The 12,905-nt window shown below is 45.1% G+C and overlaps 1 protein-coding gene across 2 annotated transcripts in view; it reads right to left on the minus strand.

Annotated features, from left to right (window-relative positions):
• NCAPD3 (non-SMC condensin II complex subunit D3) overlaps nt 1-12,667 on the minus strand; it is a 146,094-nt gene extending 133,427 nt beyond the window's left edge. For both annotated transcript variants that reach the window (XM_030221959.1, XM_030221958.1), the window contains exon 1: nt 12,546-12,667. In XM_030221959.1, coding sequence (XP_030077819.1) covers nt 12,546-12,621 — 76 coding nt within the window. In that variant the 5' untranslated portion in view covers nt 12,622-12,667. The remainder of the gene's footprint in view (nt 1-12,545) is intronic.
• Between the last annotated feature and the right edge of the window lie 238 nt (nt 12,668-12,905).

The raw sequence follows: 12,905 nt of genomic DNA on the forward strand, positions 1-12,905 counted from the left end.
TTGGAAGTCTGTTCAGTTAGGGCAGGGGTTCCAAAACCTATCCTCAGTAAAATCCAGGCAGTCAGTTTTTCAGGACAGCCACAACGAATATGCATGTGTGTGTCTACCACAGAGGCAATGTAAGCAAATCAATCTCATGAATATTTATTGTGCATATCCACACTGAGTTAGGGGTATTAGACTAGAGAACGTGGTTTTCCTAGTTTGTGCCAGTTGGTCCCTAGGCTATAGAATCAATTATACTGAGGGCAGTGCTGGGATGGTTTGTGGACAGAGGCAGAGGTTAGCCAATTAGGAGCTATGTTTAGGGATAGAAATGAAGACCAGGCTTTTTGTAATGTATGCCCTTTTTTTTAGGTTTTAATTTTTCTGCAAAGGTCAGCGAGGAGGAATGAATCTTCATTTCTTTTTTTTTTTTTAACTTTAGATTTTTATTGACTATTTTTCCAAATTTTTAAACAGTTGTAACAATCCAGCCATATGGTATATATCTTCTTATGTTTCCCTTTCTGTACATTATCTCTTTCTATAAACTCGTCCAACTAACTTGTGTTACAGTCATCAACAAAACTTGTTTAGTTTCACACATTTCTTCAAACACAGAACCCTCCAACCATGGTTTTCCCTTTGTTAACTCCAATTTAACTATTCACCTTTTTCGAACACCGGTGGTGGGATCAACCATGCCCCCTATAGTTCCCCTTCCCTTCCCTAGCCCCCCTCCCGCTCCCTTCCAACCCTTAGTCTCTAAGTACTCCCCCCCCCCCCCCCCCCCGGAAAGTTTCTTCAATCCCTCTAGAGTCTCTCAATCATTTGTTGAAGTCTTGTCCATCCCCTTTTACGTCTGAGCTCTCCCTCCCTCCTGTAGACCGTTAAACGTTCCATATGCCCCATAAGTCTCACTTCAACCTTCCAATCCACTATAGTTGGGGGATCCACTGATTTCCAGCAGCGTGCAATAAGGCACTTAGCTGGAATCGACTTCACTTCTTTTAGAAACCTGAGCACAACCGGACGCAAAGACACCACCCTGCCTTGCACCAAGCCTTAATAACATTCCAATGTTGTGACCTGCAACTTAAGGAATGCTTATGCCAAACCTCTGTCCAACCTTCTTGCAAGAGCTCCAAAATCCCTCCTATGGAGGATCCAGAAAGGGAGAAACTTCCAGTCTTGACACTATGCCTCAAAAATGCACCAGACCCTATCCTAAGCCAAGAAAATAGATCTCCTTCATGATTTCAACATGCTAGATATCACTTTCTTTGAATCTCTCTCTTCCATAGTCACTTTCTTTCAAGAACCAAGCTATAAGACAACACAGAGGTGAATTCAGCATTCACACAAGACCCTGCACCAACAGATCCTCCATCACCGAGAACCTCAAAGGAGCTCCTGCCACCAATTGCACCAGATCCCCATACCATAGTCTTCTAAGCCAATCTGGGGTGACTAGCACCACGGGACCCCTGTGGCTCGGCCCAACAGCAGCCACAGAGGAAACATGGAGAGGAGACAGTCAGAAGGCCAGCCCTGCACTAGAACATCAATGCCTTCCAACATGCACAATCTCCTGAAGCTGAAACATTTTAGCACTTTCTCAATTACTGCAGATGCCATCAAATCCATCACTGGGCAATCCCAGGTTCAAACTATTAGGTCAAAGGGCTTGCCACCCCAGACTCCAAACACTGGGATCCTGAAGATAGAAAATCCACCTGACCATTTTCCACGCCAACTACATGTGCGGCAGACAGATAGCATTTTGCCCAGGACATCAGCGCTGATGTCGAGAGCTACCTCACTCACCACTTGCTGACTCCTTGTTCCTCCCTAGCAACTCACACTGCCTTGCCCTTGAAGAATGTAAGAGTTGATTCCATTGCTAATCGGGCTGTCCAGATCTCTACTCGACTGATCAACCAACCAAAGGGACTCATCCGGTGACCAAAGGCTTTGTACCACTGTCACAAGTGTCCACTCTGAAGGCTCAAAGCTTATGTCCCTTTCCAAAGTGGGGCTGTGAAGCCTCCGCATCTGGTTTCAGAGCGGTAACCTTGCATCCAACTCCTGTGACTGAGGGGACCAAAAAGAGAGCAGAGCCTCCTAGAGTGGACAAATGTAGGCCCCGACCCATAAACCAACTCTAGCGTCACTGCCATAGAGCCCTGCACCTGTAGATAATCCTGGGCCTGAGGAGCTCTCACACTGAGAAGGGAGTAAATCTGACCCTGTAAATTTAATTAAAAAGTTTATATCCTGCATTATCTTACCATTCTATGTGGGTTACAATAAAACATATAATAAGTAAAACGTGTAATAGCAGAAAAGATGAAATAGAATAAAGTCAAAACAAGCTAAAGTAATTATAAAACAGCAAATCAACATGGAAAGACTTAGAATAGTCCAGTGGTTCCCAAACAAGGTCCTGGATGCACACCAGGCAGTCAGGTTTTTAGGATACCCAGAATGAATATTCATGAGAGAGTTTTGCATGCACTGCCTTCTTTGCATGCAAATCTCTCACATGAATATTCATTGTGGGTATCCTGAAAACCTGACTGGCTAGGGTGCCTCCAGGACCAGGTTTGGGAACCACTGGAATAGACTTTAAGATGTTTTCTAAACAGAGTGACATAACTTATGCACACTGGCTGGCAGCAGAAATCTTCCCCCGTCGTGTATCAAACCAGACCCGCAGACAGTCGATCACCTGCGGTGGTTTCAGGTTGCTCTTGGCCCGATTAACCACTCAGCCCAGAAACTCCAAGAGCTGTACCACCCAAGCTATTTACTCTCCTGAAACGACTTCGCCCAAGTCAGCCAATTATACCAGGATGCCCTCCTTTTGCAGGGACAATGCTACAACCACCATCACCTCGGACAATATTCGAAGAGCTATTGTCAGACTGAACAGGAATGCACAGAATGGATAATTCTGTCCTAAAACTACGAAACAAAAGGAACTTCTGGTGCCCCTTGAGATAATCCTCTGTTAAATCTAGGAGGTAAGTAATTCCCCTTTCTGTGCTTCCACAATAATAGTGTAGTATCTCCATGTGGAACTGGGGAACTGAAGAGCATGGTTGATCCTTTTGAAATTGAGAATTAAGACTTAACTGTGACCTTTTTCTTTGGTACCACAACTTAAAATCAAGTACCTCCTGGTACCGCGCTCCCTCCACAGAACTGGAACCACAGCTTCAAGCTGTAAGTCTCCACAACTGCTCCACCTTTCATCAGGATGCACAAATTCTAGGGCGTAGCCATCTCAGATGACTGAGGACCCGGTCTGAAGTAATCTGGGTCCACCTCAACCTTGTTCACATAGCCACCAGCTAATGGACCCCGACATCTTTACTGGGTCCCCCCATCCTCAAAGAATAGACTCCTCAGGAAGAACCCACCTTGCAGATCTCGCATAGGTTACACTGCACCCTGGACTCAAACACACGGCATCCACAAGTGAGACAGCACCAGGCCCTCTACATGCTTATTGGGGCTTGCCAAGAATTGCAGAGGTTCTCCCACTGCCTCTCCACCACCCAAGACCACAGAGGCAAAGGTTGTTTGGGTTGCCAAAGGTATCCCAGGCATAGGCGCCGACTCCGTGGGTGCTCGAGCACCCCCAACATTTTCCTGGCCGTCAATCACCCGAAGTTCCGGTTCCAACATCCCCAGCCCGACCTACCCGCCCCTCTTCTCCCTCGACAGCCCTCCTTGCCTTCCTGCCGCCCAGCCAGCGCTTAAAACTCATTTTACCTGACTGAAGTCCTGACTGCAAAAGAAGCAGAGTAGAGCAGGCTCACCTTCAGCCTTCCCCTTCGCTCTCTGCATCCCACCCTTGCGGAAACAGTAAATGAGGGTGGGACGCTGAGAGAGAAGGGGAAGACTGAAGGTGAGCCTGCTCTACTCTGCTTCTTTTGCAGTCAGGACTTCAGTCAGGTAAAATGAGTTTTAAGCGCTGGCTGGGACTGTTCAGGGAAGAAGTCCTGGTGCAGGTTGCAAGCAGCCTATGAGTGGCGCTGCCACTGCCCAGGTGAAGACTGCAGCAGACAGGATTTTAAGGTATGGGGGGGGGTGGAATGCACTGCCTGTAAAAAAAAAAATTTTTTTTTAATTTAGCACCCCCAATCATTTTGAAAAGTTGGCTCCTATGATCCCAGGAACAGCTGGTACAGGAAACATACACTGTGCTATTAGCCTCCTCTTTTTTTTTTTGGCTATTACTGCCTGTCCTCAAAGGCACTCAAGGTTTCCCCTCCCACATTAGAGGAAGCGAAGCCAAGGAACACATTCAAACTCAGCCCGGAGCTCTGGGAAGAAAGTAAAAATGAGATAGACAGGGGGAGGGACCTAGCCACCTGGTTGTAACACCCCCAGGGCTGGAGAGGCCCCTGGCCCCTACAGATCTCAGCCTCTCCAGTTGTCATTGACCCTAAAACAGAACCAAACCAATGGTCTTCCAGGAACCCACAAGCTCCCATGGTCTTACCAGACTGCACAGGCTTACCACATCTACCATCTGCTGGAGACTGCAAAGGACAGTTATAGGTTCTCAGTCTCCATCTGCTAGTAGAAGTGCATAATCTAAGCGTCTGGACCAGCCTAGAAGGATGCTAAGGAATTAACAAGTTCAAAAACCTGCCACTTGTACCACAAAATATTCTATACTCAGTAGCAGAGGATGTAAGCCAGTGACCATGAAGATAACAACACTGCACTCCAACTTTCCAACCTCCAGACATTCCCTAGCAAGGTTCAAATTAGGGAGTTGCACAGGGCCAGAAATCTAAACCATCCCCTGTGGAATCTAACCTGTCCCCACCACAAGTAATCTCCTCCATCCCACACCTTGACCCCCCCCCCCAAGAAAGCCAGATTCTATAAGCAGTGAAAAAAGTGGTAAAACAAATGCATTTTCTTCTATACTCTGCAAAATACATTTAAAATATGTACCTTTTCAAAAAAGCAAACATCCATAAGCAGCATATCTACCTCTTCTCTCCTCTCCATCCCCTTCAATCCCATATGCTCTATTGCCCCCTTTCCCCTTCCCCCCTCCAATCTTTTTCCAGCCCCCTTCCACCCTGCAACCACACTCCCTCCACCTTTTTTACAGCCCCCTTCAACTCACGACTCCATCCATCCATCCATCTCCTCTCCCCTCCAGCACTGAGTCAGGGTGCCCTTCCTGGACGTACCTTAATGCACCTTGGTGGACTAGTGGCCTCTTCGAAGCAGGAAAGATCCCCACTCTTTTCTACCTGCTGCCACTGATCTGCTCGCTGCCGCCACTTATTTAGAACGGCTGCCAAGACTTCAAGCGGTGGCCTTGCAAGACTTCCATGGAAGTCTCATGAGGCCGCCACTTGAAGTCGCAGCAGCCATTTTGATGAAGTGGCTGCAGCACAAGGATCAGCGGCGGCAAAAAGTAGGGATCTTTCCTGCTCCAAAGAGACCACTAAACCACCAAGGTGCATTGAGGTATGTTCGGGAAGGGCACCCTAAGGCTCGGGGGGGGGGGGTAGGCTCACCTACACTTCCATGGGAACCCCGCAGGACCTGGGTCCATCCCTGCAGACCTGAAAGGGATTCCACTAACCCCGTTCCCATACAGCTCTCTAGTTAATACCCTGTCAGGCAGACAATTAGTTCTGTTCAGCAACAGCACTTCACCTTGATCATCACAGTGACCCATACTATCACCTATTTTATTGCTTCTTAGCCAAGCTGCTTTGGTTGATTGACAATCACTGTGGTAGTTTACTGAGAGGTATGGGTATGAGTAGCTGTACATCAGTATAGGTATAGAATTTTGTGTCAAATTGGGCTCCTCAAGAATTTAGATTATAGAAAACATTTGTGTGAACATATGCTTACACAAATTGAGGATTCCTTGATGTATGAAAAATATTTTTACAGGTTTCGCTATAGTAAAAAGTTGGAGAATCACAGGCCTAATACCAAATTAAGAACGGACAAAAGGCAAACTCTGCCTGAACCCAAGAAAAACAGAGGTTCTATGGCTTCCTAATACAAGTGGATAGGTATTTGACTTGAAACACCATTTACAAAGTATGAACACCCCCAAAAAACAGGGCTGTGGAGTTAAATTCAGTAAAAAATGTACCCACTCCAGCTTCAAAATGAAAACTTACAACAGTGAATTGCATACTTTCATTTGACAGCATGTTTTTTGTTCACATTCTTTGTCTAAGCTTCAAACATACTTTGTGCATAAAGAAACATCCTACATTTCTGTAATTAATAAATTTTCTCTTAGATTTGCTATACATATTAGGAGTTGGGGTTTTGACAGTAGACAAATAGAGGAGTCGGAATCAAAGGTTTGGTGTACCAACTCTCCTGACGTGCGGTTTTAGGCAGGGATGTGATCTTGGGAGGCTGCTGGACTCATCACTTACTTTAACCCTGCAAAACGTAAACAACTTTTATAAACTGCTTCTATCACTGAGGCAATTACAAAATTTTTCTCCATATATCAAGAGGCGAGTAATCATTGTGGGTCCATGACAAGATACTATCACAGCTAGACTACTGTAACATCCTGCATATTGGTCAAATCAGAAAAACTTTGCAACAACTCCAATTAATCCAGAATGATGCAGCATGGCTGAAAGAGTTGGCAAGCAGCATAATCACATCACACTCTTCCTACAAAAACCGTAGTACCCTACAACGACAAACTTACCCATGATTTTCAAGATCCTCAAATAAAATGGGCCAGTGCACTTAAAGAATTAGTTGGCTCTCTACATATCTTTGAGGCCTATAAGATTCCGTCAAAGTGCATCAACTATCTGTACCCTCGCCTAAGGAAACTGTATGATGCGACACCCACCAGAATGCTCTCTCAAGAGCTCGCTCCCTGAGTGGCTATACCTAACTCAAGGCTACCTGTACTTCAGCAAGCAGGTGAAAGCCTGTAGTGATTGAACTAGTTTGCCACATCTTTTAACTAAGGCCAATTCCACATACCTTATTCAGCTATACATATAAATTTACCTACAGTTCAGACACCCACTTATTTCTCCCATGCCTTTGTCCTACCCATGTTGTCTATCATTATGTCTGAACACCACTTGCCCCCAAAGACATAATGAGCCATATCCATGTAATATGGACATTCTAATATGATACACTGTCAGCACAATACAAGCTATACACATTGTAAAAAAACACATATCTATGTTACAAGAATATTATTTGGATTCTGTGGACATGTTTCTGTTATGTGAATGTTCTACTGTGCTGTTTTAATATGTACTAGTAAAAAAGGCCCGTTTCTGACACAAATGAAACGGGCGCTAGCAAGGTTTTCCTCGGAGTGTGTGTGTTTGGGAGAGTGTATGTGAGAGTGAGTGTTTGAGAGTCAGAGTGAAAGTGTGAGTCCAATCCATGCTCCTCTGTCACCTGGCCCCTCCATTCATCCCTATCCAGCAATTCCGCTGTCTCCCTGAGGCCTGCCCTGCAATCCATATGCATCCATGGCCATCTGTCCCCTCCATTCATCCCTATCCAGCAATTCCCCTCTCCATGAGTCCTGCCCTGCAATCCATATGCATCCATGGCCATCTGTCCCCTCCATTCATCCCTATCCAGCAATTCCCCTCTCCATGAGTCCTGCCCTTCCAATCCATGCCCATCCATGCTCCTTTGTCACCTGGCCCCTGCATTTTTCCCTATCCAGCATTTCCCCTCTCTGCCTGAGGCCTGCCCTGCAATCCATATCCATCCATGGCCATCTGTCCCCTCCATTCATCCCTATGCAGCAATTCCCCTCTCCCTGAGTCCTGCCCTTCCAATCCATGCTCCTCTTTCACCTGGCCCCTCCATTCATCCCTATCCAGCAATTCCCCTCTCTGCCTGAGGCCTGCCCTGCAATCCATATGCATCCATACCCATCTGTGCCCTCCATTCATCCCTATGCAGCAATTCCCCTCTCCCTGAGTCCTGCCCTTCCAATCCATGCCCATCCATGCTCATCTGTCACCTGGCCCCTCCATTTTTCCCTATCCAGCATTTCCCCTCTCTGCCTGAGGCCTGCCCTGCAATCCATATCCATCCATGGCCATCTGTCCCCTCCATTCATCCCTATTCAGCAATTCCCGTCTCCCTGAGTCCTGCCCTTCCAATCCATGCCCATCCATGCTCATCTGTCACCTGGCCCCTCCATTTTTCCCTATCCAGCAATTGCCCTGTCTCCCTGAGGCCTGCCCTGCAATCCATATCCATCCATGCCCATCTGTCCCCTCTATTCATCCCTATCCAGCAATTTCCCTCTCTCCCTGAGTCCTGCCCTCCCAATCCATGGCCATCCATGCTCCTCTGTCCCCTGCCCCCTCCATTCATCCCTTTCCAGCAATTGCCCTCTCTCCCTGAGCCCTGCCCTCCCAATCCATGCCCATCCATGCTCCTCTGTCCCCTGCCGCCTCCATTCATCCTTTTCCAGCAAGTCCCCTGTGTCCCTTCCATGACCCCCCCTTGCATCCATGCTCCTCTCTCTCCCATGTCCCAGCCTGGGCCGCCCTCTTCTTCCCCCCCCCCTTCGCATCCATGGTGTCGTTTCTCCCGTGCCCTCCCGCTCCCATTGTTTTTCTTTTGTGGCCACCCTCTTCGCTCCCCCCAACATGGTTTTTATTTTTTTTTCTTGTTTTTAAATGTACCTCCGTGGCGTTTCCGGCAGCGAAGCGTCAGGGAAGGAGGCGGTGCTCCCGACGTCTAGGTTTCCCTTCGCTGTGTTCCGCCTTCTTTTGACGTCATCCTTGACGTCAGAAGAAGGCGGAACACAGCGAAGGGAAGGCTAGACGTTGAGAGCTCCGCCTCCTTCCCTGACGCTTCGCTGCCGAGCGTTGCGATTGGATGAGTGTCATTGCTCCGCCCTCGACGTCATCACGTTTGACGCGTGGGCGGGGCAGATACAATGCGATCTCACCCCCTTCACTTTTGGCTAACAGAGGCTTCATTCGAACGTTGGAGGTGCGTTTTATATAGAGAGATATTTCTGATAGTGTATCATACTAGCACTATTAGGATTTAATTTGACTACAGTTTATCTCATTGTATTTTTTGAACATTTTAGAATTATTACACTGTTAACACAATGTAAGTTGTTTAATGTCAAGCAGTTTAGCAGGTTGAAAGTAAGTCCAATATTTTTCCATAAGATAACAGGAAATTCAGTTCCTGATTTAAAGCAGTTTCATTTCTTAAAATTTCTATTCTTCATTCTGCTTTTTGTCCCCCTGACACCAGCTTACTAAGAGAAAAAAAACGAAAGAAGGGAGACTTTACCCTATCTTGCCTGTGTGAGCTGTCAATGCTCAGAGAGGGAAAGGGAAATGGGACTTGATATACCGCCTTTCTGAGGTTTTTGCAACTACATTCAAAGTGGTTTACATAGTATATACAGGTACTTATTTGTACCTGGGACAATGGAGGGTTAAGTGACTTGCCCAGAGTCACAAAGAGCTGCAGTGGGAATCGAACCCAGTTCCCCAAGATCAAAGTCCACTACACTAACCACTACTCCTACATCCTAGTGAATATCGTGGAAGCTCATGCTGCTCTGTGAGGAACTAAACCCTAGTGTTTATATAGGGCACTGACTTCTTGCCTCTAAAAGGAAGGAAGCTAAACAGAAGAGAGCAGAAAAAAACAAGCCTTTCTGGCAAAGGGAAAACACTTTAGAGTTTAGGTTTCCTTTTATAATAATGCTAAAATTTATTAGAGTAAATAAATGGTTACAATAAAAAATATTTTATCCCATTATTACAGAAAATTGTATTATTTATCAGTCCAAATTTCAGTATAATGAAAATAAACTCTCTCTCTCTCTGTGTTTTCCCTTCGGAATCTGTCAGATTGTATCCAGAGAAAACACCAAGGACGATATTCAGAGATTGTGATATTGTTGTTTTATGTGAATTTTGCTGGTGTATTTTTTTCCTCCCAAAGAGCACATATTTTTGAGAGCTGTTAGTTTGGGTTTTCATGATAAGTTTGGAGTATTATACACCTAGAAATACATAATCCAAATATCGCGGAGGCAAATTTCAAGGGAGATTAAAAGAGTGAGATTTCATCTTCCCTCCCTACTTTAGCAAAAACAAAAAGTGGACCTGTGTGAAAACCGATTACTATATTAAGCTGTCCAATTTTTAGGCTTTGTAATCTAACCAACTACTACATCTCCTTTCATTTTGTCCCTTGTCAGGAGGGCCTAAACTCCCATTACAATGTAAGGATTTTTCCAAGAATAGTGAAAACAACCGATGGACAATAAAGGCAGATACAAACCAATTCCTCCTAGAATGGGATGACAGATGCAGATCAATATTAGACAATATCGCCCCAATCCAAACCAGAACCTCACACAGAAAGAACTCAACACCATGGTTCCATGAAGAACTGAAAAAACTCAAAACACAAGTTAGAAGGTTAGAACGTGTGTGGTATAAAAAGAAAGACGACCCCACAGTTAACGCCTGGAAACAACTTCAAAGAAAATATAAAATATACCATAAGACAAACTAAAAGATTATATTACAAAACCGAAATTGGACCAAACTACAAGGACACACAAACTCTACCAACTCGTGAACAAACTACTAGATATCACACCAATCACAACCAACAGTAAAGATACACCAGGAGCAGACAATCTCGCGAGATACTTCAGTGAGAAAATCGTACAACTGCGACTTAAAATACCAGTTAGTACCGCCGATTACGCCGTACTCCTTGACTGTCTAGATCCAGACCCTGGTGTTTACCCAGCAGACAGAACCTGGACCAACTTCGAGATATTATCGGAGGATCTCATCTCCCAAACGCTCAAAAGATTCGCCAAATCTCATTGCAAATTAGACATATGCCCAAACAACCTTATGACATCTGCCCCTCAACAATTTATAACAGACCTAACGAATCACGTGAACTATATGTTACAAAATGGATTCTTCCCGAAGGAGAAAGGAAACATTCTACTCACCCCATACCCAAAGATGCAAAGAAAAGTGCTAGTGAACTAACTAACTACGGAAGGGATGGTGACCAAACAACTCACAAACTATCTAAACAAATTCTCAATACTACATGACTCCCAGTCAGTACTAGTTACTCTCATGAATAAATTCAAACAAATGATTGCAACTAGCAAGAACATACTACTTCTACAATTTGACATGTCTAGCGCCTTCGACATGGTTGATCATGGAATACTACTACATATGCTCGAATACTTCGGAATTGGAGGCAATGTTCTCAATTGGTTCAAGGGGTTCCTAACCACACGATCATACCAAGTGACATCTAATTCGACCACATCAGCCAAATGGATACCTGAATGCGGAGTTCCACAGGGATCCCCCCTCTCACCGACCTTATTCAACTTAATGATGATACCCTTGGCCAAACTACTATCAAACCAAAACCTCAACCCATACATATACGCAGACGACGTAACGATCTACATCCCATTTGAACAAGATTTAAAGGAAATTTCCAATGACATCAACCAAAGCCTACATATCATGCGTTCATGAGCGGATGCATTTCAGCTGAAACTCAATGCAGAAAAAACCCAATGCCTAATACTCACCTCTCAACATAACACGAACAAATTCACAACCATTAATACACCAACACTGAATCTTCCAATCTCGGACACCCTAAAAATTCTTGGAGTTACCATCGACCGACACCTAACATTTGAGAATCACACGAAAAACACAACCAACAAGATGTTCCACTCAATGTGGAAATTAAAAAAAAAAGAGTAAGACCTTTCATCCCAAGGACAGTCTTCCGCAACCTGGTACAATCAATGGTACTCAGTCATCTAGACTATTGCAACGCACTCTATGCTGGCTGCAAAGAGCAAATAATCAAGAGACTTCAGACAGCTCAAAACACTGCAGCTAGACTTATATTCGGTAAAACAAAATATGAAAGTGCTAAGCCCCTACGAGAAAAGCTACACTGGCTCCCACTTAAAGAACACATCACGTTCAAAATATGTACCCTAATTCACAAAATCATTCACAGAGATGCCCCAGCCTACATGTCAGACCTGATAGACTTACCACCCAGGAATGCTAAAAAATTATCCTGCACATTCCTTAATCTTCACTTACCCAACCGTAAAGGTCTAAAATACAAACTAACGCATGTGTCAACCTTCTCCTACTTGAGCACGCAATTCTGGAATGCGCTGCCGCGCAGCTTAAAAACGATCTATGAACTAACTAACTTTCGCAAACTATTGAACACCCATCTCTTTAACAAGGCATGTCACAAAGATCAAAAAATATGAACACCTACACAAATATCCAGAATTGTCTTACAATATTTGCTTGTTACACTACTATCATGTTTTATCATTATCATGTTACCCAAGATCTTTCTGTAATACTAAATGTCTATTTTCTTATGTATTTCCACCATTCATGAGCCACACTGAGCCTGCAAAGAGGTGGGAAAATGTGGGATACAAATGCAATAAATAAATAAATACGTACCATCGCTCAGATACCCCTGCAGCGCCCATAGCTCCAGATTCTCAATCAGCTGTGTTGTTACCTTTCCTCCAACCATTTTTCTCCTGGTAACTTTTGCAAGCGGCGGCGGCGACGTACGCGCCGTTAAAATCCACGCGCCCAAAACATTGCCGGCCCAAACCGACCAATCCAAGCCTAGTGGGGCAGGGCAAGCTGAGGACCCCTTGAAACCAGCCAATCCAAACCCGGCGTTCTGACGCGCTTCCGGAAACGGCACGGGGACGTTCTTCCTTTCCAAAGTCGGCAGATAGTAACGAAAAAGTTTAATGACGGAGCCGGCATGATCCTAGCTGGACTGAGGACAGTGGGTAGAGCTTTTCG

Source organism: Microcaecilia unicolor, chromosome 12, assembly GCF_901765095.1.
Source record: "Microcaecilia unicolor chromosome 12, aMicUni1.1, whole genome shotgun sequence".
Lineage (NCBI taxonomy): Eukaryota > Metazoa > Chordata > Amphibia > Gymnophiona > Siphonopidae > Microcaecilia > Microcaecilia unicolor.